This window comes from Lissotriton vulgaris, chromosome 2_1 (assembly GCF_964263255.1).
Source record: "Lissotriton vulgaris chromosome 2_1, aLisVul1.2, whole genome shotgun sequence".
In the NCBI taxonomy this organism is placed as follows: domain Eukaryota; kingdom Metazoa; phylum Chordata; class Amphibia; order Caudata; family Salamandridae; genus Lissotriton; species Lissotriton vulgaris.
The window spans coordinates 1962302753-1962330392 of record NC_141687.1 but is presented as its reverse complement, the minus strand read 5'-3'; the positions used below and the strand labels follow the sequence as shown (position 1 = coordinate 1962330392).

General features: G+C 43.2%; 1 protein-coding gene across 1 annotated transcript in view; it reads left to right on the top strand.

Annotated features, from left to right (window-relative positions):
- The window catches only part of LOC147733565 (aminopeptidase N-like), a 268819-nt gene that overhangs the window by 123364 nt on the left and 117815 nt on the right, over positions 1 to 27640 (top strand). Inside the window, exon 12 of the mRNA XM_086958151.1 lies at positions 25161 to 25300. Coding sequence (XP_086814277.1) covers positions 25161 to 25300 — 140 coding nt within the window. The remainder of the gene's footprint in view (positions 1 to 25160; positions 25301 to 27640) is intronic.

Sequence of the window (27640 nt, the reverse complement as noted above, 5' to 3'; positions counted from 1 at the left end):
CAAAGCGAGACCAAGAGGCAACATTCTCCATCCCCTACATTGGGTCACTATAAATATGGTGCCCGCACGGCGTTTCATCAGACCTTCAACACAAAAATATTTGACCATGACAATTTTCACCAAATCCTCAATTTCTTTTTCAATTGTAATTCCACCAATGTTGTCACCAATGTTGTATATTGCATTCACTGCCTTTGCAATTTGTTCTATGTTGGGCAAACCGCCCAAAAGGTAAAAATAAGGACTTCGCAGCAAAAAAGCAGGATTCACTGCAAAATTACAACAGCGTCCTTAGTAATCCCCCGGGCGTCATACTCCGTTCCACCAGCGGAGTTTGCAGAGATTTACCTACTTAGTGCTCCGCTGGGAACACTCAGTTGGGCAAAACTCCACCTCCACGGAAGACGTGATACCTACCGGGATTCGAGGCGGATGACGCGGGAAGAAGGGACACACTGCGGCGAGGAGCAGGGCAGGCAGAAGAGAAGGTAAGTGGTGTTTTAAAAAAAAAATGTATACTGCTTTTTGTGGTCCTGGGGCGGAGCGGAGCACGATGTAATTCCACAGAGGTTTTTGTTTACTCTGTGGAACTACGCAGAGCACCACTACGCAAACTCCACCTTGGGTTAGTACTTTTCATTAAAAATGACGTAACATTGAAAGTGATCAGTGTCATGTTACCTCAACCAAGAGGAGGCAACAAACAACACCTACTGAATCATTTGGAATTTAAATGGATTTTTAAAAGTCACTCAGATTCAAAAGGCCTAACACACAGGAAGAATGGAACAGTAGCACCTAAAGCCTAACTGGATGACCTAATCCAATATGGTCCTTATGTAATCGGCTTTTCTTTTGTTATGCAACAAATGTGTATTATTCCCACAAGCTTTGGGAACCATTTTTTTAAATCTCTGAGCTATGTTAGCGAGTACAATTTTCTTTGTAAATATTTTTTTCTTCTCCCTCGCTATTAATTTAATTTGTTTTGTTTTTTATTTATTAAGGTGTTGTCGTTGTGAATAATTGATTGTTAGCCATTATTTCCTTTCAAATCTTCCCTCTGCCAGTCAACGTGACTGATACCCTCTTAATTCTTTCTTTCATTTTTCCAACTATGGCACGTTTCGCGCAGGCAGCGTTAAGACCTACTTCTTCGGCTTAGCTTTATGTGGCTCGTAGCATTACAGAAATGCGCATGCGCTTATGCACGTATCTACTCCGACAGCCGGCAGACTCAAGGACACCAGAACGCTTAGGCTCTTGAACAGAGCAGCACTTCTAATATTCTTTCTCTCCGTGCCCTGACTAATCCGGGTAAGCTTTTAGCATTCACCTCCTGATCAAATCCCCTGCTCTAACACCCGAAATGTTGCTAAATTACCATTTTACCCCTTAGAGCACTCCTCCCTGTGATGACATTCTTCGACTCTCAGCAGTGCCTTCCTGCAAGTCAAACTTATGGTTATCCATTAGCTAAGTTGCTCTGAATAACCCTGGTAAACGCACTTGTTTTGTAATCAGCCACTGTTCTAGGCTATTTGTTGAATTTCATATATTCTACATTTTCCCTGAGAAGCCAGTTCATGCAATTCTCCCAATGAAAGGGTTGAATAGGTCACACTGCATGATCCTGTTTTTCATTGTAGAAAGTGACATCACTAACCACGCCAAGGTTTCCTGAATTTTACTACATGAGTTTTTGCTTGCCTTCTCATGCCCCATGACTGGCCCTTCTCTCAGGTCAGTATACAGTACATATAGCCACTCTGAGCTTTTCATGGCCATGGCTGACCTCACAGTTGCATCTAGCTACATTTTAATAACTTTCTCCCACTTCTAGGATTCATGTAACTGAAGCCAGGATACCTAGGAATAGATAGCTGATGCTGCTATGGGCCTCTCCTCAGGCCGACCTGAGCTGAGGATCCTCACGCCATTTAAGTATTTGTATAGAAAATAGCACTGCCACCATGAAAAGGGAGACAACTGGATTCCATCCATAAAATTATTACTTACACTTAAGGTGGGGTTATAAAAGATGTGTGCAAATTTACTTGCCTGTACCTTACCTTGTTTTCCGTATGTCTAGGACACAAGGATGTCCCCCTTTGCGTATTCCTGTTAATTATTGAAAAATTGCCTTTGCCTCATAACAGGCTAGTTATGTAACTATCACTCACAGTACCCCAAACAGACAGGTTCTCCCCTAAATTATTCTTACCCTTGCTTTTCTCAACATTTTTAGATACTGGGTGCTCGTGCTTCTGTCCTGATGAGGAACTTGTATTACACAAGGTTGACATTCCGTCGACAACAGACCTGTATAGACCCCTATCAAATTACTGTAACATTGCTCACCATTGTGCCTTCACCAAAAGCATAAGCACCAGATCTCTTCCATACAAATGAGTATATATTCGATTTTCAACATGCAATGAATACATTAATTGAAAAAATTCTGCCTGTATAGCATGCCTTGGTGGTATATGTGTATATACTCTCAGTCTTCTACTATGAGAGACGAGTGCATTTTATTTTGGAGATTCAAATCCTAGCGAACCATTGTTTACCTAACATGAGCTACCATTGGATGAGTACAGGTTATCTCTTAGTTTGCATCTAGCTTACCCTGACTAGAGTGGTGATTTCTGGTTATACTGGGTACATATTCTGACAACCAGAAACACTAGGTCTAACAGTCCCTGTGGGAAATTGCATGAGGAGAATGCATGTTTGGACCCCGCTTTTTATTATTACATGAGCTAATTATAACCTATGCCTTGCAATGCACTGCTTATGTCCTCACATATTACATCACTCATTGCATGGTCAGTGAGATCACTCATGACATCTCAAATGACATCATCCAGTGAGTGTAAGTATTTTGTAACAGTTTCTGAGACTTAAAGATATATACTAAGCTACTGCATAAGTTAAATCATTATTCTTTCTGTACTACTCATAAGTGATATAATTTCCAACATATGTGATCTGAGTTGTGTGACTGTCTATATCCATGTGTAAGTTGCTGTATGGGTGTATGAGTGGCTGCATGGGTGAATAAGTGGGTGTGTGAGTTGCTGTATGTATGAATACATGGATTTGTGACTAGCTGTCTGGATGAGCAAGTGGCTGTGTGAGTGGCTGTATTGGAGAGAGAGTGGGTGTATGAGTGGCTGTATGGGTGAGTGAGTGGCTGTGTAAGTGACTGTATCAGTGAGTGAGTGGCTTGGTTAACTGAGTGGGTTTGTGAGTGGCTGTATTGGAAAGTGAGTGTCTATGTGAGTTGCTGTATGGGTGAGTGAGTGGATGTGTGAGTGCTTATATGTATGTGTGAATGAGTATGTAAGTGTTTATCTGTGTGTACCTGTATAAGTGGGCGTATGATCAGCTGTTTGTGTGAGTGAATGGCTGTGTCGAGAGGCTGCATGGATGAGTGAGTGTGTGTGTGTGACTGGCTGTATGGATGAATAAGGTGGTATCTGAGTAGCTATACGGATGAGAGTATGGATAACTTAGTGGCTGTATGGGTGAGTGAGTATTTGTGTCAGTGGCTGTATGAGTGGGTGAGTTGGTGTGCAAGTGTCACTATTGATGAGTGAGTGCGTATGTGCGTGGATTTGTAGGTGTATGAGTGGGTTTATAAGAAGCCATATAGGGATGTGAGTGGTTCTGTGGACAATGTCATCAGTGATGTCATTTGAGATGTCATCAGAGATGTCACTAACCTTATCAAGAGTGATGTAATTTGTGCGGTCATAACTATAACATCCCTGTAACCTTTGTTTTTTCAGTGAATTTCTACCTTTAAAAAATTATATTCCTAACTGTAACCTGTCACCTTTCAGAGTGGGTGTGTGAGTGACTTTTAAGGTCACTGAGTGGGTGTGTGAGTGGCTGTATGGGTCTGTGAGTGTGTGTATTTTGATGGGTGTGTGAGTTCCCTCCATGAGTGGCTGTGTGGGTCAGCGAGTGGGTGTGTGAGTTGCTGTATGGGTCTGTGAGTGGGTGTGTAAGTTGTGGTATGGGTCGGGAAGTGGATGTGTGAGTGTGTGTCTGTGAAGGGGTGTGTGAGTACCTGTGTAAATCTGTGAATAGGTGTATTTGTGGTGCTATGAATTTTGGGCTTTTGCATACTTAGGGTATTTAAAAGAGAGAACCATGGACTCTGCTCTCGCCAGGAAAAGACAAGAAAGAAACCACTCATCACAATAACTACACGTTAGATTATGCTTCATTAGAGCTATGATGAATTCACCTCTAATAAGGATTTCATATTGTTTTTCATTGTGAAATACGAGAGGAACTACACCTGCATTGTATTTGCAGAGCACAAGAAGTTAGGAACATTTGGGCTTTACAGAAGTGGAGCTTTAGCTGGATTACCTGCTTTGGAAGTGCTTCCAGTTGAAGTTTAATCTCTGTGAAATGAACATCAATGCCTTAATGGAACCTCATTTTTTCCAAGAAGAGCCCACAGTTTTACTGAAAATGTCAATCCAACTGGAGTACTTTCTACTGGTTAATTAGTTAGTGCTACCTCGTTGGGTAAATGTCTACTGCATATATTACACTACAGCTGTGTAAAGGACTTGAAGGTAATGTATCCAGTGACCTTGTGAGCATGTCATTTCGTTAATGAGATTGTTCCTGCAGCATCTTCATCCTCAACTATGTGATGACAAAAATCCTCGTCAAGAGAACATGTTGAGACTACAAAGTGGAATTTCTCCACCAGACAGAGGTACTTCCTCTTAACTGTAGGGATTAAGTGCTTGTTTGTTTGGTGCAGATGTCCTCATATTCCTCTGTATCAAAACGCTGTCACCAAAATAGATGGGGAAAGTGCTCGGGGAGTTTTGGATCCTTAGGTCACCAAGTAAGCCTTTACATCTTGTATCCTTATTGTTTGACCTGTTCCCTTGTTAGTTTATGAAATTCTTACCATCTTTAAGGCCGTGTTTCAGCAGATGATTGGAGTTTGTATGTGTGCTGAAGTGCCTACTGTAGGCCTAAGTACACGGTGCAGATCTTATAGCCTCTAACTTGCAGATAAGTGGAATGCTCTCTCTCTCTCTCTCTCTCTCATCCCCACCCCCTCTCCCCTGGTCCTTGGTATTTTCATTGTTCTGGATTTGCTATAAAGTTGGTGGGTTAAGCGTTAAGCAGAAAAGAGGGATTGACCTCGCTATTCAGTATCCGTGTCTATACAGCATGTGACTTGGTTTATTTTGAGAATTGATGTCTGACCTTTGTTATATACTTGTCCAACACTTGTTCTCTATTAAATATGATGACAAACTGCGCTAAATGAATATTTCTTGGAGGAAGACTGGTGGTCACTGCTAGAAACACATGATAGATACATTAGGGAAGACAAACTGAAATTCCTGTACTTTAAAGTACTACATAGCTGGTATTTATCCCCCCCACAATCTGCACCAAGCACAGCAGATACCCCATTCAGAATGTTGGTACTGTGATGCCACGGGCTGTGACATACTCCACATCTTATGGCACTGCCTTCGGCTGATGTGGTATCGGACTGGCGTATGGCAGAATCCGTCTACTTCAGATAGCTCATTTATATCCACCCCAGAAGGATATGTTTCCGTGTTCTCCCAAACTAGGTTGTCATGTGCTTATCTAGGTTCCTGATCGATACTGTGACCCTATGCCCCTATTCGGCTATAAAGCCCCTTTTTCCCTATATTGGCATAACCGTTCAAGTACGATTTTCTGAAAAGTCATCTCTGGCCTCACACGAGCAGAGCCACAGAGCCACATTCCAGCATGACTCTCTGCTACTTCCTTTGCGACCAATTAGTGCAATGACAGAGCAGCAGTCACTATCTGATATTCCTAGATAACACTCCGAGTTCTTCAACAAGATAAAAACTTAGCAAACCTGGAAATCCCCGCTTGCTATGTTTTGATTAGTAATGGAACTCTAATGAGCAACTGATAACTATCACTTCCTAGTGACATCTTTAATTGACGTCTTATGTCCAGCAAACTTGCGTCAAACCCGGCACCTGTCAGGTATAAATATTACCAAAGTTGCCTTAAGCAATGAGCGAACATGTTGCTGATGCCACCTGCCTGCATGACCCTGTGTTGGTAAAAACTAGCACTCTGTCGCTGCAGCCTGCTATCCTGTGGTGGTGAAGCTACTGATTACCATTATCGCCGCTACAGCGCGACCTATGGTGCAGTACGCTTGAGGAGCCGTGCAGCCGTCCTCTGCGAAGACATCCAGCCCAGCTGCCCGCGGACGCTGTCACCCCTCCTTCCTCGACGCGCTGAAGAGAAGCCGCTGCCTTTCTCGTGCAGAGAAATCCAGTCCCGGCGCTTCCGGTTTACCCTCGCGGGTGACTGGGATATCGAGAGAGACCCCTGAAGGAGATACCAATCCTCCATCATTCTATTCAGAGGTATGGTGTTGACTAAACCCTTAGACGAGAATTCTTGAAACAAACCTTGGCAAAACCAACTTAACTTAAGCTACTTACTTACTCCCCTTCACGTGTTAGGCTTAGGTCAGGCACACTGGGGTAGGCTTAGTTAGAAGCACCAGTTGAGTAGGTTAGCCTAATGTATATATGACTGTATATATGTTTTATTACTTTTAAACCATTGTATGGCTAAGAAACCATATCAATGCTTTTACAGTTCTATTTCGCTATTCTTATCTTACTGTACGTACTTTTTATAATAACAGTTATTGCAATTGTGGCAATACATTTCTCTTGTATGAGAAGAAAGACTGTTCAATAAATGTTAACCTTTATTGATACACGCCCGTCTCTCTATTCTCTACATACCGTGAAAGTAAACTGCACTAGACTGACTGAGTGAAATCTATGTCTATTGTTTCACACGACCCTAGAGATCGACTCTTGATCTGAGGAGCAAAGTTGTCATGTTGCACGGTTGTTGGAAAGCTGAATCCCTTCTTGTCTGTGCCAAGGAAGCTGATCACTTCCTATGCAGAGAAGAAAGTTTCCAGTGACCTCTGAGCTAGTTGGTAACACAACCCAATTAAGTTTAGCATAGTCAGTGGAGGCCTGGAATATAAGCAGTTCCACGTCGATACTACTGTTTATGTTATTCCAATGCGCAGGGCCTAGTGGGAAACTAGGAACTACACTACATGGCGCCCAACGTTTGGTAAGGCGATAAACTAACGTAAGACTTGTAGAGTAACTCAGTCGTGCATATTTCACACCCCTTTCTCCCGTAAATACTCCAATAGACGTCTGGAGTGGGTGAAAGGTTAAAATCCGCCCGACCTTAGTAGGAAGAGATTCCTATGTAAAGCTCTGGTTTATTCAACGTTGAAGGATACAGTGTTCCAAAATATTGTGCATCTAATCTTTGTCTCCTTGGAGACCTACTCTGCAAAAACTGCATTTATACAATGTCAGTAGAAAACAACGGCACCACTGGGGCCGCAGTAGATGCGACTCAGCAAGGTCCCGAATACACAGACCCGGATGCTATTATCATCCCGGTCCAGTTAAGAAGATCTATAACTTTAAAACTTATAGAAAACGGACTGCCACCTCAAGGTGGTACAGTAATTTTCGTGATAGAGGCTCACGAGTATCGGCAGACAGAGGTATTCTATTCATGGATAAACTTTCCAGCGGTAAACGCTATAACACAAGAGTTTCACTATTACAAAATAGAGGAACCTCCGGGAGAGTACGCTCCTTTCGAGGAGGTTGAAATCCCACTTAAATTTCAAGAGCACCTGCTCTGGTTTAATGGCGCCCTAAAACACAATGATCACATAACCAGGCTCGGTCCACTAGGTAGACCAGGAGCCACGTGGCCGGTTCTAGCCAGCTACACACCACATCCTGACATTATAAAAATGTCTAGAGAAGAGCTGTTAGTACAGCTAAACACATTAATAAAAATACATAGGCAATTAGTCCAATATGTAATACGGACTGCAACAGTCCAGCCAGCTGTTAATTCACACCAGCTGACCCCTCATCAGGGGAACACAAATAAAATTACACCACAGAACATACAGTCATGTCTTGGTAAAACACCCGTAAAACGGGAACAAATTCCTTTCTGGTTAGCCCAGAAAATCACTCAAATAGAGGCAGTATTTCCTGATACTGCCCCTATTGAGAAACACAGAATCTTGACCATCTGCCTTCCTATGGGAATCGCACCACACGTGGAGGACTGCGACACTTGGGGTACAGTCTTTGCTTCCATTTACACAAAAACACACGGTGTTCCGTCTATGGCGGTAATACCAGACGTGCTAAAACAGATTCAAAATGAATTCGGTCCAGAACCAGCTTTAAATCTAGGTATGAAATTACTGAAAGACTTCAAGCAGGTCACGGCTATATTATTAGCCAACGTAAAGGGAGAAGCAGCATCTGTGGAGATTCGCCAGAAGTTGAGGGAAACAGATATAAAAGATCCTGTTGAGCTTGCAAAAATCATAGAAAAATGCTATGAAGAATTAGGTAGAGACAGCTTGGGTGGGAAACCAGTTAAGCCCCAACTGCTCGAAAATCCAGAAAAATTATTTATTAAAAATAATTCAAACACTCCTAAAAAGAGCTGGGATGGAAATAAACAATCCACTCCCAAGGAAAAAGTTTTCCAGTCCAGAGGAAGGTCTCCTCGACGGAGGGAAAGAACTCCGACTCGAGAACGCCAGTCTCCCCAACGGGAGCCCTCTGAGAAAAGATATAACCTTAGAAATAGGGATAATCTAAAAAAACCTGATAGATATCAAAGTATTGATACACGTCCCTCTCGATCTTTTCCACAGAATTCGGAAAGAAGAGGACGGTCAGACCCAGGAGAGCACACCAAGTCCAAAGACAAGGAACCTGCTCAAAATAAGAAATCTCAATTTCAGAAAAAGAAGGTAGCCAGTATTAGAGTAATCAACCATGCCGAGAATACTGAGGACACAGTTGAAAAACGGGGAGTGGGCATTGACAATGTTGGACAGTGCAGCAGAAATCAGTATAGCGCGCAAGAACTTGATGAGTCATCTGGAGACAGTGGACACGAATGAATACATTCAGGTTGAAACTGCCGACGCCAGGCTTAGCGAGCCCCATAAAATATACGAAATAACATTGCGTATAGAGGGTGATAAGACTAGGAAAATTAAGGGTCTATTTTGGGATAAGCTCTCAAAAGGCTATGATATTCTGTTAGCTGAAAAAGATTGGCCCCCGGAGTTTGTCAGGGAGTGCCCTCGTGGCGAAGAAGTGATTATGCCTGCCTTCTCGAATCACATACCGATTCACAAAAAATACACATATGCAAGGAAATGGGCAGTAGCCCAGGCACCTGCATTGTATAAAAATCATGTAGGATGGGATGAGGATTCACCGCCTCACAAAATCCAACTAAAAAGTGAACCAACTGCCCAACGGCAGTATCCCATTAAGCAAGAAGCTAAAAAACAGGTCAGGGAGATCTTAGATCAACTTGAGTACCAGGGGGTGATTGAAACATGCACCTCTCAAATGAACAATCCTTTGTTTCCTGTCTCCAAGCCAGACAATTCATATCGTCTAGTTTTGGACTACAGACACCTTAATACATGTTGCAAAACTTTTGCAGTACAAAACTCGCATAGTGCAGCCCTAATGAATAACATAGTTAGGAAAAAATATAAAACGACATTAGACATTTCTAATGGTTTCTTTTGTCAAAACATTGCACCAGAAAGCAGATACTTGACCGCTTTCTCCGCATTTGGGTCACAGAAAAAATTCTGTCGACTCCCACAGGGGTTCAAGAACAGCCCAGGACTATTCTCAGCTAGGGTAACAGAGTTACTACAAATCTATGATGATGAAGCATTATCTTACGTAGATGATATTTATCTCACAGACGACGACTTGGATACTCACTTGAAAAGGGTGAACACCATTATACTTGGGTTCGCAGCAGAGGGTTACAAATTCAACTTTAAAAAGTCCCGAATTGCCCATCTGACAGTACTATTCTTAGGGTACGAATTATCAAGTGAAGGGAAAAGCCTAGCGGATAACTTCTTAGAGAAGTGCGCTGTACTCCAAGCTCCAAAAACGCTGAAGAATTTACAATCAATACTAGGTTTTCTGAATTTCGGAAGAACTTACATTCTAAATTACGCAGAGAGGGTTAAACCTCTCTACGAACTAATAAAGCCTGATTTAAAACAAATCAATTGGACTCAAAAACACACAGAAATTTTGAGATCACTGCAAACAGACATGTTAGCAAAAACAAAATTAGATACACGTGACAACACGATCGATCTTGTAATCCGAGTCATCCCAGGAAGATGCGGATTCACGTACCTAACCTCTAATGAGGGAGAAAAGGTACCAATTTCAATTAAGTCTCACTTGTACACACAAGCAGAAAAAACATTCAGTCGCACAGAAAAAACTGTGAACGCAGTGCAAAACGCATTAGCAAATGAAAGAGAACTAGCACACGGCAAACGAATTAATATCCTTACAGCGGAATCCGCCTTCGAGGCGCTATTCAGCCCAGTAAACCTGCCTACTGTGTCACTGGATCCGAAATGGATACAGTGCATAGATTCTCTAGGAGCGGAAGACGTGAAATACTATTTTGCCCCGCAATTTGAATAACTGAATGATTTAGAGTATGAAGAAGAATATCCTCTGCCAATCGAAATCCTGCCTCTCCCACAATACGTCTGTATAATCTATACAGATAGCTTTGTACAGCATTTCAACGTAGAGAGAAAATCCTACGATGCAGCATGTGCGATTATTAAAGGTCGTTGGCTGTGCGGTAAATTCAGACCGAAAGTAACAAAAACTGAATCTGTAAGAAACTGTTCGGTTCAGAGAACTGAAATCAGATCTTTAAAGATGGCGCTCGAAAATGCAGAACGCGAATTCCCCACACTTATCGTGTGCGATTCTCATTTTTGCGTCAACTCTTACAACAATAAACTGCAGAGTTGGATCGAAAACGACTACAAAGATGACACAGGTGCCACAATAAAGCATAAAAAGCTCTGGAACGAGGTAGCTCTTTTACACAAAGAACTACAAAAGACTCACGTGATTCACGCACAGAGTCTTCAGCGTGATGGCGTTCACGTTGCAGGGAATTCATTGGCTAATACAGCCGCCACGGAAGCAACTAAACCGGCTTCCGTAGCTACAAAAAAGCGTACAGATAAGTATATAGACGGGGAAACTATGCTAGCAGTAAAAACGACCGTAAAAGGCGACTGTGCAGCACTACCCGTAAACTATCCACTCAATTATGCATACATAATCGATGCAAACTCCGTTCCTTTTGCTCGAATCCCTGGAGTGGGGGATAGAGTAATTCCAAACATGAACAGGAGAATATTTTTAATAGCAGACGCACATATGGGTTTGGGTCTAAGGCACAGAGAGATCAAGGAATCACTGACTGAATTACAATCAGTATTCTGGTGGCCGGGAATGAGTGTAGAACACCAAATGTATGCAAACAACTGTGAAAACTGTAATAGGGATCGCAGTAGCGAACCCTGCTACCGGCTACCAGTCAGAAAGAGCGTAACGCTGCCGACACCCCATCCTGCGTCCTATTAACAGTTAAGACGAAAAGCATTTAAAAAAATGAGGTCCCCAGCGCTCGGCTGACGCTAGAACGGTTATAAAAGATTTGCGAGTCCATATCGGCATATACGCAATTACCACGTTCCATTCTGACCAGGGTCCTGCTTTCAGCTCTCGAGCTTATAGGGGGGCCATGGCCAGCATGGGAATTGGGTTGCGGTATTCTTGTCCGTCGCATCCCGAAGGGAATAGTGTGATAGAAAGAAAAAACCGTGACATAAAGCAATCTATAACAGCGAAGGTATTAGGTTCAGGCGCTGGGTGGGTCAAACATTTAATAAGTGTCCAGACTAGTCTTAACAACATGCCAAGAAATTCTCTAAAAGGTTTCAGCCCATACGAACTATTGTTCGGAATAAGAATGAACGTTCAGGACCTCGATAGTCAGATGTCAGTGGTACAAAAAGAAACAACGCAGTTTGAAGTAAAAGACCGTTTGGCTGTTTTACAGGAACTGAATGAAACAAGAAAATCATTAAGCAACATAAAGTTAAAGCAACAGCCAAGTACCACTGACGAGGCACCACCCGCAACAGCCCCAGCAAGGCCTGTCTGGATTCCAAAGATTGGGGATCTAGTCAGAGAAAAGATCGCGGTTAAGAAGGAATTTGGGCCTTCTTACAGAAAAGCAGTACCTGTCTTAGCAGTCACCGGAACAAGATCAGTTGTGCTACCGCCCCTTGCTGGTAAAAAGGAGAACAGAGTCGTGTCCATCGATCTGGTAAAACCACAAGCATGTGGCCTATAATCAACAGTAGGCCCAGTGGACTCCCAAGAAACAACAGAATACCCAAACTTGCAACAATCCAAGAGGTTCAAACTGAAAGACTAATCACATTCGATCAGCCTGCAGTGCACAATGAAGGACTATGCAATAATGCCATGGAACTCGTGCCTCTTGAAACACAGATTGAAACAGTTCGTCAAGAAACAGCACCAGTCTACAATGATGTGGCATCAGAAAGTGCTACCGAGAGACAGATTGAAAGAACAATCCCATCAATTGACAGAACTGCCTCTGGTTATTTCATCAACTTCGACAACTTCTCCGAAGATTTAAATGACCCCGAAGTAATGCCAGAAACAAAAAAGTATTTTAAAGAGAAAGCAACGGAACTCTTTCATCAACTGAAGGAAATCTACCTCATTTCCCCTTGGCTAGAGTTCTGGTTCGGTCTAGGTGTATTTTTCCTCCTGCTTTGGCTCATCATGGTACTGTGTTTGGGAAAATTCATTGAAGGAAAATATATTACAATGGACACAGCAAGTCAGAACATCAACCTAGTCCTGAAACCACACAGATCATCCCACGTGAAGAAAAGAGAACTGTCAACAGTAAATGTCACAGCAATTCCAATACCTGGTGGGGTAGTATGGGAGAAAACTGACTATGAGATCTATGGTCCGGTCGAAATCCTGAAGTATCCTCATCAACTAAAGGTTTCCTTAAGTGACTTTGTGACACCAAGTACATTCTCTGATGATTGGGACTTTAACAGTATTAATGACATGATGTCTGATTTAGTAATGTCAGCTAGATTCACAGATCATGATTATTTACAAGGTTCATCTAGTTATGAGCAGTTATTCTGTTACACCCATTATGGGGATCATTACTTGCATAAATCTGCACAGCCTAGAAATGTTTTTATGTATAATCAATGGGAACATTGTTCTACACCACCTAAAAGCAGTCCTAAAGCATTTTTTGAGAAATTCAAATATTTTTCAGGGTTTAACACCAGTGATGCAGAAACGTTTTATTATAAACTGTTAGATAAAACAGGAATGAAAACAATGCTGACAAATTCTAAATTGATATATTCAGAAGCATTTTATGACAAAATGATGACAATTGGTTTTGATTATTGGAAAAATAATATTGAAACGAAAACAATTTGGGGTACAAATAATTGGCAGGTGCAAGGCATAGAAGCACTGTTTAGAACCTGCATGATACCAGAACAAATGTTATTTTTAAATGACACTGTACACCAAACATCTTGTCTTGGCCTAGCTAAGTACAAAGACCTTAAAACACCGTCTATACCAAAGCCAATACCTGAAAATGCAACAGCTGATATTGAGTTAGACGTGTCACACATTTTACATTTCAACAGAACTCATCCTGATTGGAAAAAGTGGTTGATCTGGCCTACAGACACAAATAGCTGTCAAGATAGATTCCTGAATAAAACACAGGGTTTAAAAATGACCAGATTAGACTCTAGATATTCCCAGAGACAACATCCAGGAATAATAACAACATACAGTGTAGGGAAACTCTGCCTAGAATGGCTAACTACATCCACACTGGCTGAAATTAAGCAACACTTGTCTTTATTAAAAGATGGTGCTGATTTGCGCGATTTCATTCTTGGACCACGCAAACAGCGTCAAAAGCGTTTCATAGCGACCAGCATCTATGCTGCTTACAACGAGGCTTGGAAAGTAAAGCAAATTGAAACTGCTGAAAAAATACGAGAAATTGATCGTATTAATTTGGAAAAATCACTTTCTGTGGTAGACAATGGGTTAATGACTCTGTCTTCCAGAATATATTCTTTGGACAATATTGTATCCTCTGCCTTTGATGTGATAGACAGAGATTTGCTAATGTTACAACATGGCCAGTCTCAATTACGCTCTATTATAGAACTAGGCTGGACGCTGCAAAATCTTCGTTCAGGCTATGTGCCTTGGCGTCTGATAAACACAACGTCATTATTTTCCATTTTTAACCTTACTGATAAACAGATCAGTTTGGCACAGAAAGGAGCAGACTATACAATCTTGAGCATCGAGAAACTCGAGAGATTACCATTGACAATGTCAGAGAGTCCTGTCATTGAATGGATAATACACGGAATTATCACAATTCCGATAACAACTTTCCGATTTCATAAATGCCTTGAGTACATACCTGCTGGCCAATATGAACAATTGGGTAAAGGATATGTAAAATCCATATGGAAATTACCATACACTCATTCTTGCTATAGTGACAGCGACAAAAATGTATTTCTTAGTGGTGAAAATTGTAAACACTCACTAAGCGGTATACTTTTGTGTCAGGGTATTAATTTACACGGAGCATGTGATGGCAATTCAAACAACCTTTCATGCCACCAGCTAGTCACACCTGCAACTCAGATAGAGCCCTTCTTTATGCAACTCGCAAACGGGAGTTACATTCTAAGAACGGATCACAGGTGCTGTGGCCTCGCGCCCGGAAAAAGTTATCTAGTACAAGTAACGTCCATGGTCAAATGTTGCATGCAAGCATTGTTCCCGAGCGGGCCTCCAGACATAGTGACTCCCCTCTGGCCTCGTCTGAATCTCTATTCTATACGAATTGATACATTAAGCAAAATGAAATCTGTGCTTTTACAGACAACAGTGCCTATAACGTCATCTAAAGAGACGTATGATCTTCTAGTCGCAAGGACGGCTACTGAGGTTCATGACCTTTTATCTACAAATTGCCCCGTGCATTTCGTACAAATGCTCGACCAACTCCTTAACATGTCTAGTGCTACAAGCATCCCAGGCATATTTAAGACAGTCTTTACGGGACTGCTAACACCCTTCCAGGCAATTTTGGGAATCTTTCCTAATTTTGTGCACTCCATCTTTGGTGGTATTCCACTATTTTTTGGACTCATCGCAGGGATTCTATTTTTGACCATCCTGCTACGTTATGGCAAGCCTCGGCTCAGACATAGCTCCCATGGGAATGGAAGAGACAATCCTAGCAATGCGCTACAGGGACAGGATAACTAACGTCCTCGGATTGGCCAGGCTGAGAGATCTAAACATGACCTGGTTCCTTTCATTCAGACCAATATGGCAAAATTGCATTTTACCTGTGCTACGGTGTATGCTTTGCGGCGATGAATGCGTGTTGGACATCTGTCTTTCACTTCCATCAGCAGTACCAATGGACGTCGATACTTTGCTAAGTCCAATAACGGCTCACGCATTGTGTTGTCCCCAGCGGCTACCAATCCTGATGACGGCATTCGTGGAGACTCCTGTACTACAGCCAAGTGGTAACAGTGGAGCGAGTGACAAAAGCAACATCATCCAGGTACAACGTTCTGTGAGCATTGCTGGTCCTGCCTTCGATGACAGCAATCATTCTCACACCTGCCAAGTTACAGCGCTATCTAATTTGGTTGAACTATCACCTGATTTTGTAGACCAATTCTTTGAGAGCCTGTCTGATACGATGTTCTCACCCACAGAGAAACAATAACTTTTGAAAAGCTTTCCGACACACGGCGTTCCCGTGAACTCTGAATTCGGCCTTCAGTTTTGATCAACAAAAAACTGCCAGGAGCTTTGGTAAACTGATTTTTCTTTGAATTGGACAATTTTTCAGATATAGACCTTTTTTGGCACGAACAATTCTTTGCTTAACGTAAAAACTATTCTTAGAGAACAGAAGCTTCACACTTCTATTTCTAAACACATCTAGAGACGTAACAACATAACACCAGCCTCTAGCACACATATTATTACAATGCATTTTTATGTGATGATTTATCTCGCATTTCTTCTGTCAGAGATACTTCATGTGTAATTAATTATGCATAATCGTTCATTGATTTCATATGCAATAATTTTTTGAATGATTACTATGCTTTTAAAACTACGTACAGTACCTAAATTCCATGTATTACAAGTACGCCTATTTCGAATGCATTTATGTATTTTGGGGTGGGCTATGTTACACAATGTTACACATGCATCTAATTGCTTAGTTTTAGTAATTTTGATGGACATGAATTCGTGGAGTGGGTGTCATGTGCTTATCTAGGTTCCTGATCGATACTGTGACCTTATGCCCCTATTCGGCTATAAAGCCCCTTTTTCCCTATATTGGCATAACCGTTCAAGTACGATTTTCTGAAAAGTCATCTCTGGCCTCACACGAGCAGAGCCACAGAGCCACATTCCAGCATGACTCTCTGCTACTTCCTTTGCGACCAATTAGTGCAATGACAGAGCAGCAGTCACTATCTGATATTCCTAGATAACACTCCGAGTTCTTCAACAAGATAAAAACTTAGCAAACCTGGAAATCCCCGCTTGCTATGTTTTGATTAGTAATGGAACTCTAATGAGCAACTGATAACTATCACTTCCTCGTGACATCTTTAATTGACGTCTTATGTCCAGCAAACTTGCGTCAAACCCGGCACCTGTCAGGTATAAATATTACCAACGTTGCCTTAAGCAATGAGCGAACATGTTGCTGATGCCAGCTGCCTGCATGACCCTGTGTTGGTAAAAACTAGCACTCTGTCGCTGCAGCCTGCTATCCTGTGGTGGTGAAGCTACTGATTACCATTATCGCCGCTACAGCGCGACCTATGGTGCAGTACGCTTGAGGAGCCGTGCAGCCGTCCTCTGCGAAGACATCCAGCCCAGCTGCCCGCGGACGCTGTCACCCCTCCTTCCTCGACGCGCTGAAGAGAAGCCGCTGCCTTTCTCGTGCAGAGAAATCCAGTCCCGGCGCTTCCGGTTTACCCTCGCGGGTGACTGGGATATCGAGAGAGACCCCTGAAGGAGATACCAATCCTCCATCATTCTATTCAGAGGTATGGTGTTGACTAAACCCTTAGACGAGAATTCTTGAAACAAACCTTGGCAAAACCAACTTAACTTAAGCTACTTACTTACTCCCCTTCACGTGTTAGGCTTAGGTCAGGCACACTGGGGTAGGCTTAGTTAGAAGCACCAGTTGAGTATGTTAGCCTAATGTATATATGACTGTATATATGTTTTATTACTTTTAAACCATTGTATGGCTAAGAAACCATATCAATGCTTTTACAGTTCTATTTCGCTATTCTTATCTTACTGTACGTACTTTTTATAATAACAGTTATTGCAATTGTGGCAATACATTTCTCTTGTATGAGAAGAAAGACTGTTCAATAAATGTTAACCTTTATTGATACACGCCCGTCTCTCTATTCTCTACATACGGTGAAAGTAAACTGCACTAGACTGACTGAGTGAAATCTATGTCTATTGTTTCACACGACCCTAGAGATCGACTCTTGATCTGAGGAGCAAAGTTGTCATGTTGCACGGTTGTTGGAAAGCTGAATCCCTTCTTGTCTGTGCCAAGGAAGCTGATCACTTCCTATGCAGAGAAGAAAGTTTCCAGTGACCTCTGAGCTAGTTGGTAACACAACCCAATTAAGTTTAGCATAGTCAGTGGAGGCCTGGAATATAAGCAGTTCCACGTCGATACTACTGTTTATGTTATTCCAATGCGCAGGGCCTAGTGGGAAACTAGGAACTACACTACAAGGTGTGTTTCCTACAATGGTGGAAAGCACACAGTTTTGTTTAAATACCCCTCACACACCTAAAGGGCCCTAGGTCTCATGCTCCATCATGGCGGTCTTCCATATAAACATATCTAAAAATAAAGTCGATCTTTCATCCTGCTACAAGTCAGATAAATCATTCAATGTTTTGAAAAAGAAAGCAATTAATAACACACAAACGGAATGTCGACTTTTAAGAAGCAAATGCAAATGCGTTCTTTAGAAATAAAAGGATTTATAATCCCTTTATTATGTATCTTATCACCCATGGCTTGTTTTTAGCTTCACTCTTGCCTGTGTCATTAAAATTTTGCTCCCATGCACAAACATCATATCAGTGATACGTATGCCACAACATGAGATACACACAAGTAAAGCTCAAGTTCATCTTGCACGTTCGGTAACAATTCTTAATGACCATATCACAGCTCCATGAACAGGGCATAACAAAGTGTGCCTACCTGTCCATTACCCCATTCAGCCATGTGTCCAACCACCCACCTACCCATTCTGCAGTCAATTTACTCATCTATTGTTATGTGTCAGACTATCCATCCATTAATAATTTCATCCTTATATCCATAGGTTTATGTATATAGCCACCATTTACTGATTTCAGTTATTTTGCCAGCCAGTTAACTTACTACTTTGCAGAGTAATGGGTGGACTAGAAGGCCACAAAGTGCAATGTGTGTTTTTGTTAACAGCACGTGGATGATTCTGTAATATATAGTTTTATGTCCGCTATACTAGCTATTTAATGAATATAAATGTTTGCGTGTGGTTTTAAACTTAACATCCAAAAACATGTGCAAAAACCACTACAAATATGGCACAATACAAGCAAACAACAACTTGAAAGCTTGGGAAGTAGTGACGTGTCTCTGTGTGATGTTCAGCATCTATACATTTCGGCCACATCACTCACTGTTTCTGAGAAAAGAACATTCACGGATGCTTGTCACAACAAAGATACAAATCGTTAGGACTATGTACATTTTCTCTTTGTTCATGAATAGCTGTCTCCTAGCTTAACACATTAACAGATTTCTTTACTCTTTCACACCACTCCAGACTTCCTGTCTGTTATTTGGTGTTTTTCTCTGGTCTGTTTCAATCCTAAAACACACTGAGAAAGCAGAGTAATCTTTCAATGTTTTCAAAAAGAAAACAATTAGAAACATAAACGTGACATTGCCATTTACAAAGCAAATGCTTTATTTGGAAGTAAAAGAAATTAAAATCCCATTATTTTGCAGCGCGTCAGAATACCATCTGTCTCGTCCATTACTTATTTTTAGCTTCACTCTTGTCTGTTTTTAGAGGAAAAAAAATAATTATTTGTTTTGAAGTCTTGTTGCCTGCTTCACTAGGCTTTTAAGTCATCAAGTGATTTAAACGTGCTGTCCTCATTGCAATACCTGGGTTAGGCACACAGTTCAGTGAACCCCTTGCAAACAAGCATTTGCAATGCAATAGGTCTCGCATTTGCAGGAGCTTGAGCTATTGGCATTGTAAATGTCAACACCTTTTATTTATCTGTTTTGATAATTAAAACATAAATAAAAGGCATTGTCAATTACAATCTCAATAGCTCAAACTCTTGTAAATGAGAGACCTATTTCATTTAAAAGGAGTGGCCCCAATTGTCCAGGCGTCTTGGAAAGTGAAAGCGCGCATGGCGTACTGAAAATTGCAGGAAAACATGTTGTGCCTGTAGTAGGGGAAGCTCATTAATGAAAATAGTGCTTACAGCCCAAAGAAGATACCACGTAACAACAGAAGTAATAGTGTAAGTGCTCATGGGAAGTTCAAATAAAGACAAGTTCAAGTTCAAGTTCAAGAATTTATATAGCACACTACTCACCCAGAGGGTCTCAAGGCGCTTGGGGAGGGGGTTCATTATTTATCGAATAGCCAGGTTTTAAGTTCTTTTCTGAAGGAGATGTGGTTCTGTGTAAGGCGGAGGTGAGTGGGGAGTGAGTTCCAGGTCTTGGCTGCCAAGTAGGAGAAGGATCTACCTCCCATGGTGGATCTTTGGATACTGCGGCGAGGCCTTGATTGGAGGATCTTAGTTGGCGGGTGGGTGTGTAGAAGGATAGTCGAGTGTTGAGGCATTCGGGCCCTAGTTTGTAGAGGGCCTTGTGTGCGTGGGTGAGGAGACGGAATGTTATTCTCTTGTTAGCGGGAAGCCAGTGGAGGTCTTTCAGGTGGCCGGTAATGTGATCTTGGCGAGGGATGTCCAAAATGAGTCTCGCTGATGCGTTTTGGATGCGTTGGAGTTTTTTCTGTAATTTGGCTGTAATTCCGGCGTAGAGGGTGTTTCCGTAGTCTAGTCGACTCGTAACCAGTGCGTGGCTGACAGTCTTTCTTGTCTCGGCGGGGATCCAATGGAAGATTTTTTTGAGCATACGAAGTACGTTGAAGCAGGAGGATGAGACGGCGTTTACTTGTTTGGTCATCGAGAGTGAGGAGTCTAGGATGAAGCCAAGGTTACGTGCGTGGTCTGTGGGTATGGGTGCTGAGCCCAGATCTGAAGGCCACCATGAATCGTCCCAGGCAGAGGGGGATGATCCTAGGATGAGCACTTCCGTTTTGTCTGAGTTAAGTTTAAGGCAGCTGTTTTTCATCCACTTGGCTACTTCTTTCATGCCTTCATGAAGATTGGTTTTGGCGGTGTTGGGGTCTTTGGTGAGGGAAAGGATCAGCTCGGTGTCGTCAGCGTAGGAGATGATGTTAAGGTTGTGTTGACGCGCGATGGAAGCGAGTGGACTCATGTAAACGTTGAAGAGGGTGGGACTGAGTGATGATCCTTGTGGTACACCGCAGATGACTTCGGTGCCTCTGATTTGAATGGGGAAGTCAGACTCTCTGAGTTCTCCCAGCTAGGAACGAGATGATCCAGTCCAAGGCTTTTCCTTTTATGCCGATGTTGCTGAGTTGTTGTATGAGGGTGCTGTGACAGACAGTGTCGAAGGCGGCGGAGAGGTCGAGTAGAATGAGGGCCACTGTTTCTCTGTTGTCCAGTAGTGTTCGGATGTCGTCTGTTGCTGCGATGAGGGCGGTTTCGGTGCTGTGTTTGGCTCAAAAGCCGGACTGTGAGGGATCGAGGGAGTTGTTGGATTCGAGGAAGGCGGCGAGTTGGCTATTGACGGCTTTCTCAATGATTTTGGCCGGGAATGGGAGGAGGGATATGGGGCGGTAGTTTTTAAGTTCAGAGGGGTCTGCTGTGGGTTTCTTCAGGAGGGCGCTGACTTCGGCGTGTTTCCAGCTTTCTGGGAAGGTAGCAGAGATGAAGGAGCAGTTGATGACATCACGGAGATGGGGTGCGATGATGGAGTCTGCTTTGTTGAAGATGTGGTGGGGACATGGGTCAGTTGGCGAGCCAGAGTGGATGGAATTCATTAGGCGGATGGTGTCTTCAGTGGTGATTGGGTTCCAGGCGCTGAGGTTGTTAGAGGGCGGTTTAGGTTCTGAGGGGGGTGGAGAGGATTGTTCGTTGGAACTGTTTTCGAAGCTGTTGTGTATGTCGGCAATTTTGTTGTAGAAGAAGGAGGATAATGAACCACAGAGGTCTTGGGAGGGAGTGATGTCGTTTGAGGCTGCGGTGGGGTTGGTGAATTCTTTGACGATGTTGAATAGTTCCTTGTTGTTATGGGCGTTGTTGTCGAGTCGATTCTTGAATGCTGATTTCTTGGTGGATCGAATCAGCTGGTGGTGTTTGCGGGTAGCTGCCTTAAAGGTGGTCATGTTGTCGGTGGTTGGGTTTTTTCTCCATGTTTTCTCAAGAGTACGGCATAGCTTTTTGGATTTCTTAAGGTCATTGTTGAACCAGGGGGCCTTTTTGCTGTCTTGTTTGGTGTGATGGTTTTTCAAGGGTGCTAATTCGTCAGCGCTGTGAGTGACCCATTGTTTGAATTTGATGGCAGCTTGGTTTGGGTCCAATGAGAGGGCGGGTGGGTTTTGGTTGAGCGATGTGAGGAGTTGGTCGGTGGTGATTTTGTTCCATTTTCTTTGGGGAATAGGTTGTGGGGGGTTGTGGGTCGAGGTGGTTTTGTAGCTGAAGTGAACACAACTGTGGTCCGTCCAATGGAGAGCTGTGGTGCGATCGAAGGAGATGTGTTTGCTGGAGGTGAAGATTGGGTCGAGCGTATGTCCGGCTACATGGGTGGGGGTGTCAACAAGTTGTTTGAGGCCGAGATTGGCCAGGTTGTCAAGAAGGGTGGTGGTGTTGCTGTCGATTTTCTTTTCCAGGTGGAAGTTGAGGTCTCCTAGTAGAATGTAGTTCTCGGAGGCGAGGGCATGTGGACTGATGAAGTCAGTGATGTCTTCGCTGAATTGTTTACGGGTTCCTGGAGGCCTGTAGATGAGGGTGCCTCTGAGTGTGGTCCTAGGGTCGGTGTGGATCTGGAAGTGGAGGTGTTCGGCGGTTGTAAGGTTATCGTCGGAGCTGGTCGTGATTTTGATGGTGTTCTTATGGACGATGGTGATGCCTCCTCCTGTTTGGACAGTGCGGTCTTTTCGGATGATCTTGTAATTGTCCGGGATGGCTATGGCGATGTCGGGTGTTGATGATGCGTTTATCCATGTTTCAGAAAGGAAGGCGACGTCCGGTGATGTAGTGTCGAGTAGATCCCAGAGTTCGGTGGCGTGTTTGTGGACCGAGCGGGTGTTCAGTAGGATGCACTTCAAGTGGTTAGAGTCGGAGCTGTGTTTGGGGTTAGTGGATGTGGTATGGGTCATGATGCTGGTAAATTTGCAGGAGTGGCAGGCGAAGGGACCGTGGGTACATCCCGGGGCAGCTTCGTAGCATTGAGGTGTGCGGCCGGGGTTAAGGGCTAGGAGGGTGGCGGCGTCATACGTTATGCTGGAGGAATGCGGTTTGCGGGGGCCAGAGGGTCTGGCGCTGGGTGCGGTCCAGGCGCGGACGGGCGTAGGCGGGCTTACCTTTGGCGCACCTTCGGAGCGCATGGGGCGCGACCGCTGCGCGTGAACGCTGCGCGCAATTGCATCTGACATATATGGATAGTGGGAGGGGAGGGGCGAGGGAGGGTCACCTGGAGGCAGGTGCGGGGTGGAGACCCGGGCAGGGCGACACAACAACAACAACAACAACAAAATGGCCGGCAGCGTAAAACGGAACAAGCAGCCAATATGATGCAAAAGGCAGTGGCCCCGGTCTAGTCAGTCACGCCTCGAACAGCGCAGCACCAATGATAAGGAAAACTGTACTTGCAGCTCGCCCCGGCGACGCAGCGCTATGATGTCACAAACACAAAAATGATATGGCAGTCAAGGCAGCACAGCGACGACACAATGATTCATGCAGTGTATTAGCAGGCGAGGTGGTTCAGCGCTATTTAGCAAAGTAATACAAGCAATGCAGCACAAAATGATTTAGCAGTCAGGGCAGTCTAGCGATGACACAATGATTTACAAGGTGAATTTGCAGCAATTTAAATCGGCAATTTAGTCCAGAAATGTGAGTTAGCAATAAGATCTAGCAAAAAGCATGGGAGAAGCGCAACGATACCAGGCTGTGAGGCAAGGCAGGTCGGAGAGCAGCGTGGGGGAGCGACCGCGTCTTATTAATGAATCAGAAGCCAGCATTTACAAAGGAGATTGACACAAACCAATGACAAATACGGTCGGATAGTGGGTGGGGCTTGAAGTCTATTTTTGAATACAGCTTGCCTCTCAGAGCAGCACATGCTCGACCTAAAAAGGCAGTTCACCTTTTCTTCGTTTAAACTGCACCTCCAATGGTGCTCTTTGACCTGCTTTTCACCTTGGCTGTTGGCTCTGGCAGCAGTCATCATGATGTCACAACTCAACTGTAATATGTTATTACCGTCTAATTGTGGCCAACTGCAATAAGAAAACAACAGATCTACTCTACTGTAATAATGTATTAGATTCCAGCTGAGACGTCACACTTCCCCCAGCAATATACTGAAGAGAATATGAAAGGTAGGTCACTGGACAGAAATGCCACTGCCACTTAAATCAATAAAATGAGACTTGACATACCCCTCTCTCTTTCTTCAGATCTTTTCCCCTGGATATTCTTCTTCAATAACTGATAAGGATGCACTTATTGCAACATGTTTACTTACTACACTGCTTGAGTTGCTATACGGCAAATTGAATATATCTAGGTGTTACCAGATATCACATTCACAGTTTCGATACTGTCTTATATTAAGACACATAACATTTTTGCTACAAGTGTAAAACAACTGATTGTTAATACTAAAGATTTCTCAGTTGCAGGCTAAATCCCAGCAAATGCGCTCCTTTGCCTTCAAGATACTCGCCAGGACACCTGTACAGGGTCGGACAAGCCCATAGGGCAATGAAGCTCATTAGGCTGGTCTGAAAAGTCAGTGTATGGGCCGAATGTTTTGGAAGTTTGGGAGACTGTTTCATTTTCTTTTGGACCCCTTTTCACTGTTTATGTATCTGAAATTAACACAAACATTGTCTACAGCGAGCACAAAGACACTTGTTCTAACAAACCATTACAAAACACCTCTACAATTTTTCTTTAATAGTTCAAAATGGCCCCAGTTTGCAAATGTGGGCCACTTTTCTTTTCAGCTATCTGATTTGTTAATGCATAGCAACACAATACATAGGATAATGTACCGCATACCTAAACGCTTATAAGGTCCCAAAGGCCAGACCTATTGGCTATGCCAATGCTTGTTTCATGATGCAGCAGATTTAGTCAGCAGTGCCTCCCTAGCACAGAGAATTACACTCACCCGACCCACTTGTTGTTCCACATGGCATGATAATGATAAATTGTGACCTTGTGATAAAATGAAGTACCTGACTTTTAATTTTAATGCTCAACTTTATAATTATTGATAAAAGTATCTCCAGGGTTCCAAGCGGACTCTGATGTCCACTCAAACCTAATGATTTTATTTATGAGCATTAATAATAAGGTTTGATGCATACTGACAACAGCAATGTTACAATGGCTTCAAGTTGCAGTCTAGTGCAAGATAATTAGCATGACGTTTCTCTTTAAAGAATAATGATATGTTTTCCATTGATAGAAAATGTATCTGTTGAAACCGTTGTAAGCATCAGGAAACGCTGCCTTTATGTAGACTACAGAACGATTTTCATTTAAATGCTTATCTTGCTTCTTCCTTTCTCTCAGCTTTCGATAGTATATTTCAAGTGACTGCTGGCAGTACAGATTGGGTTTTGGTCAACCTTGACGTAGTTGGCTATTACAGGGTTAACTATGACCAGGAAAACTGGAGGAGGCTTCTACTTCAGCTCGGAACCAATCATACGGTAAACTTCTAGTGCATTCTGATTTAATCTTACTATTTACTATATAAGAGTGTTTTGTAATTAAATAGGAAGCAATTTTCCGTTCCTGCACATATTATTGCTGATATGGAAGAAATCAACTTCCCTCTCCTGCAATTTAATTATTAGGACTTAAGACATTAAACATGTCAATTTATATTTCTTTTCTTTGTGATAGGTGATAGCTTGTGCCTTATCTTAGTGTACCTCTGCAAAATATACTGTCCATGACAAGTATTCTTCATACCTTGTGGGTATTGTTGGATGTTAGTATTTCAAGTTGTTACTATTTAGGGCCTGATTCAGATCTCGCTCGGAAGGGCACCGAATGCGATCCAGCCAGAAAACATATGAGCCGTACGCGTGTTTTCAGCCCAACTAGTACAGATGTAAGAGCGAGCAAGTACGATGCGAGCAACGCAAAATTCACCTACCGAATCGTTTCCGGGTCCGAACAGCTCTGTACGTCTCGTCTGTAAGCAAACTGTGCCGTGCAATGGATGCGATTGACGACCGAGCCAGTACAATGCATGCATAGGACAGACGGTTCGAGGCAAAGTTTCTGGCTCACAAAACTTCTGGGACGATGCCTTTGGGGGTCTGCATCGGACCCCCTGTCACCCTCAGCTTTACGACTCGGACACATGGGGAGACCCAAGGGTCTCCCCAACACAGGCATGTACGGTGCGGATGGCACCGACGCGTACCCGGTGCTTCTCCTACCTGACGGCCAAGACATGGAACTCCCTCCCCATCCATCTTCGGCTGACCGAGGACCATCTTGCCTTCAGGAGACAACTCAAGACCTAGCTGTTCGAGCAATAGCAGACCCCTTCCCCCAAGCGCCTTGAGACCCTGCCGGTTGAGTAGCGCGCTATACAAGTGCTATGATTGATTGATTGATTGAGTTGTCGGTGTTCGTTTTTTTCGAAAAAGGCTTTTAGTTTGGGTTTTCTAACAAATGACGCCAATTCGCAATGTAGTTTAAATGTATCCAGAGCTGCTGTAGGGAGGAAGCCAAGTCCCCTGTTAAGGACCCTTGATTCTGTCTCAGTGAGTGTCCTGGATGATAACTCCTCGCATTGCTTGGGCCTGCTTTGTTCGTCCCGGTTTTGCTCCTGGTATTGCTGCCCACTGTGTCTTCCTCCTCCCAGTGGACGTTGTTCCCTTGTTTGTTGCGTCCTCTTCCGCGCCTGCCGCTGTTGGAAAAAGGAGGACGGAATTGGTTTTGTGGGAAAGGGAATTGTTGAAATGGTGGTTGCCACCCGTACATTGGGAATTGCTGTGGTTGTTGGAACCAACAGAATATGTTCAACGGCATGATGAGACTACCCCCTGCCCACCGAAGCATTTTACAGCACAATAAGAAGTAAGCCTTTCCCCGTCATGCAGTACTCGTGTGCCTCTTCAATGTTACTTGTTTGTTAGTCCTTGTGCGTTATTTATGTATACGGGCAAAATTTGCACTCCGATTTTCCTGACCACCATAGTTGAGTGAACAGAATGAGATATTGCGCCTCTTTTGTATTAACAAGAATGAGTGGGATTGCGATAAATATAATGCATGTGACAGAGCACGCACCTATTGATAAGCATACCTGTCCAGGAACTACAATAAGCCCTCCACGGACACCTGATTACCACGTTTTGATCACAAGATGCTTTCCTAATTACAGTGGCATGAAGTATGAGAGCACAGTGACACAGCACAACGTAACAGGCTAGTAAGAATGATCACGCCTGACACCTGTTTACTTTCTCTCTTCTCCACAGGTCTTTTGCTTTTTAATACTCATGCTCATCCATTTTTGATCGAGCATCTTACCATTGGCGATTTTGCCAATAGGTACACGAGGATTTAGGATAGGGTGTGCCTTTTAGGGGGCCCATACCGTCCATCTCCTTGTTTATGGTCCTGATGAATACCATTATGGTAGAAACATGTTGACCAACACACCAATACACATATAGAGATACTTTGGCCATTACTTCCCTGTCAGTATCTCGCCACCCCTTTTTAATATTGTCCAGTTGCTTTACAATAAAATTCACATTTTTATAAGTCAAACCATCACAATTTTTAACATTCTTTTTTTGCACTTACATTCACAACCTGCTCCACTGTAACTCAGGTGTTGAAGCACACCCTGGTGACGCTAGGCCACCAGGGTGGACCCCGATGATGAAGCATGTCACCACTAGGTTGGTGAGTGAGGGGTTTCTTACAAAAGGATGAATCCTTTCCTTTTCTCATTCAAAACACCCCATTAGGAAACCTTCAGTTTTACTTCTGGTGGTACTCCTCTCTTTGTTTAACTCAGT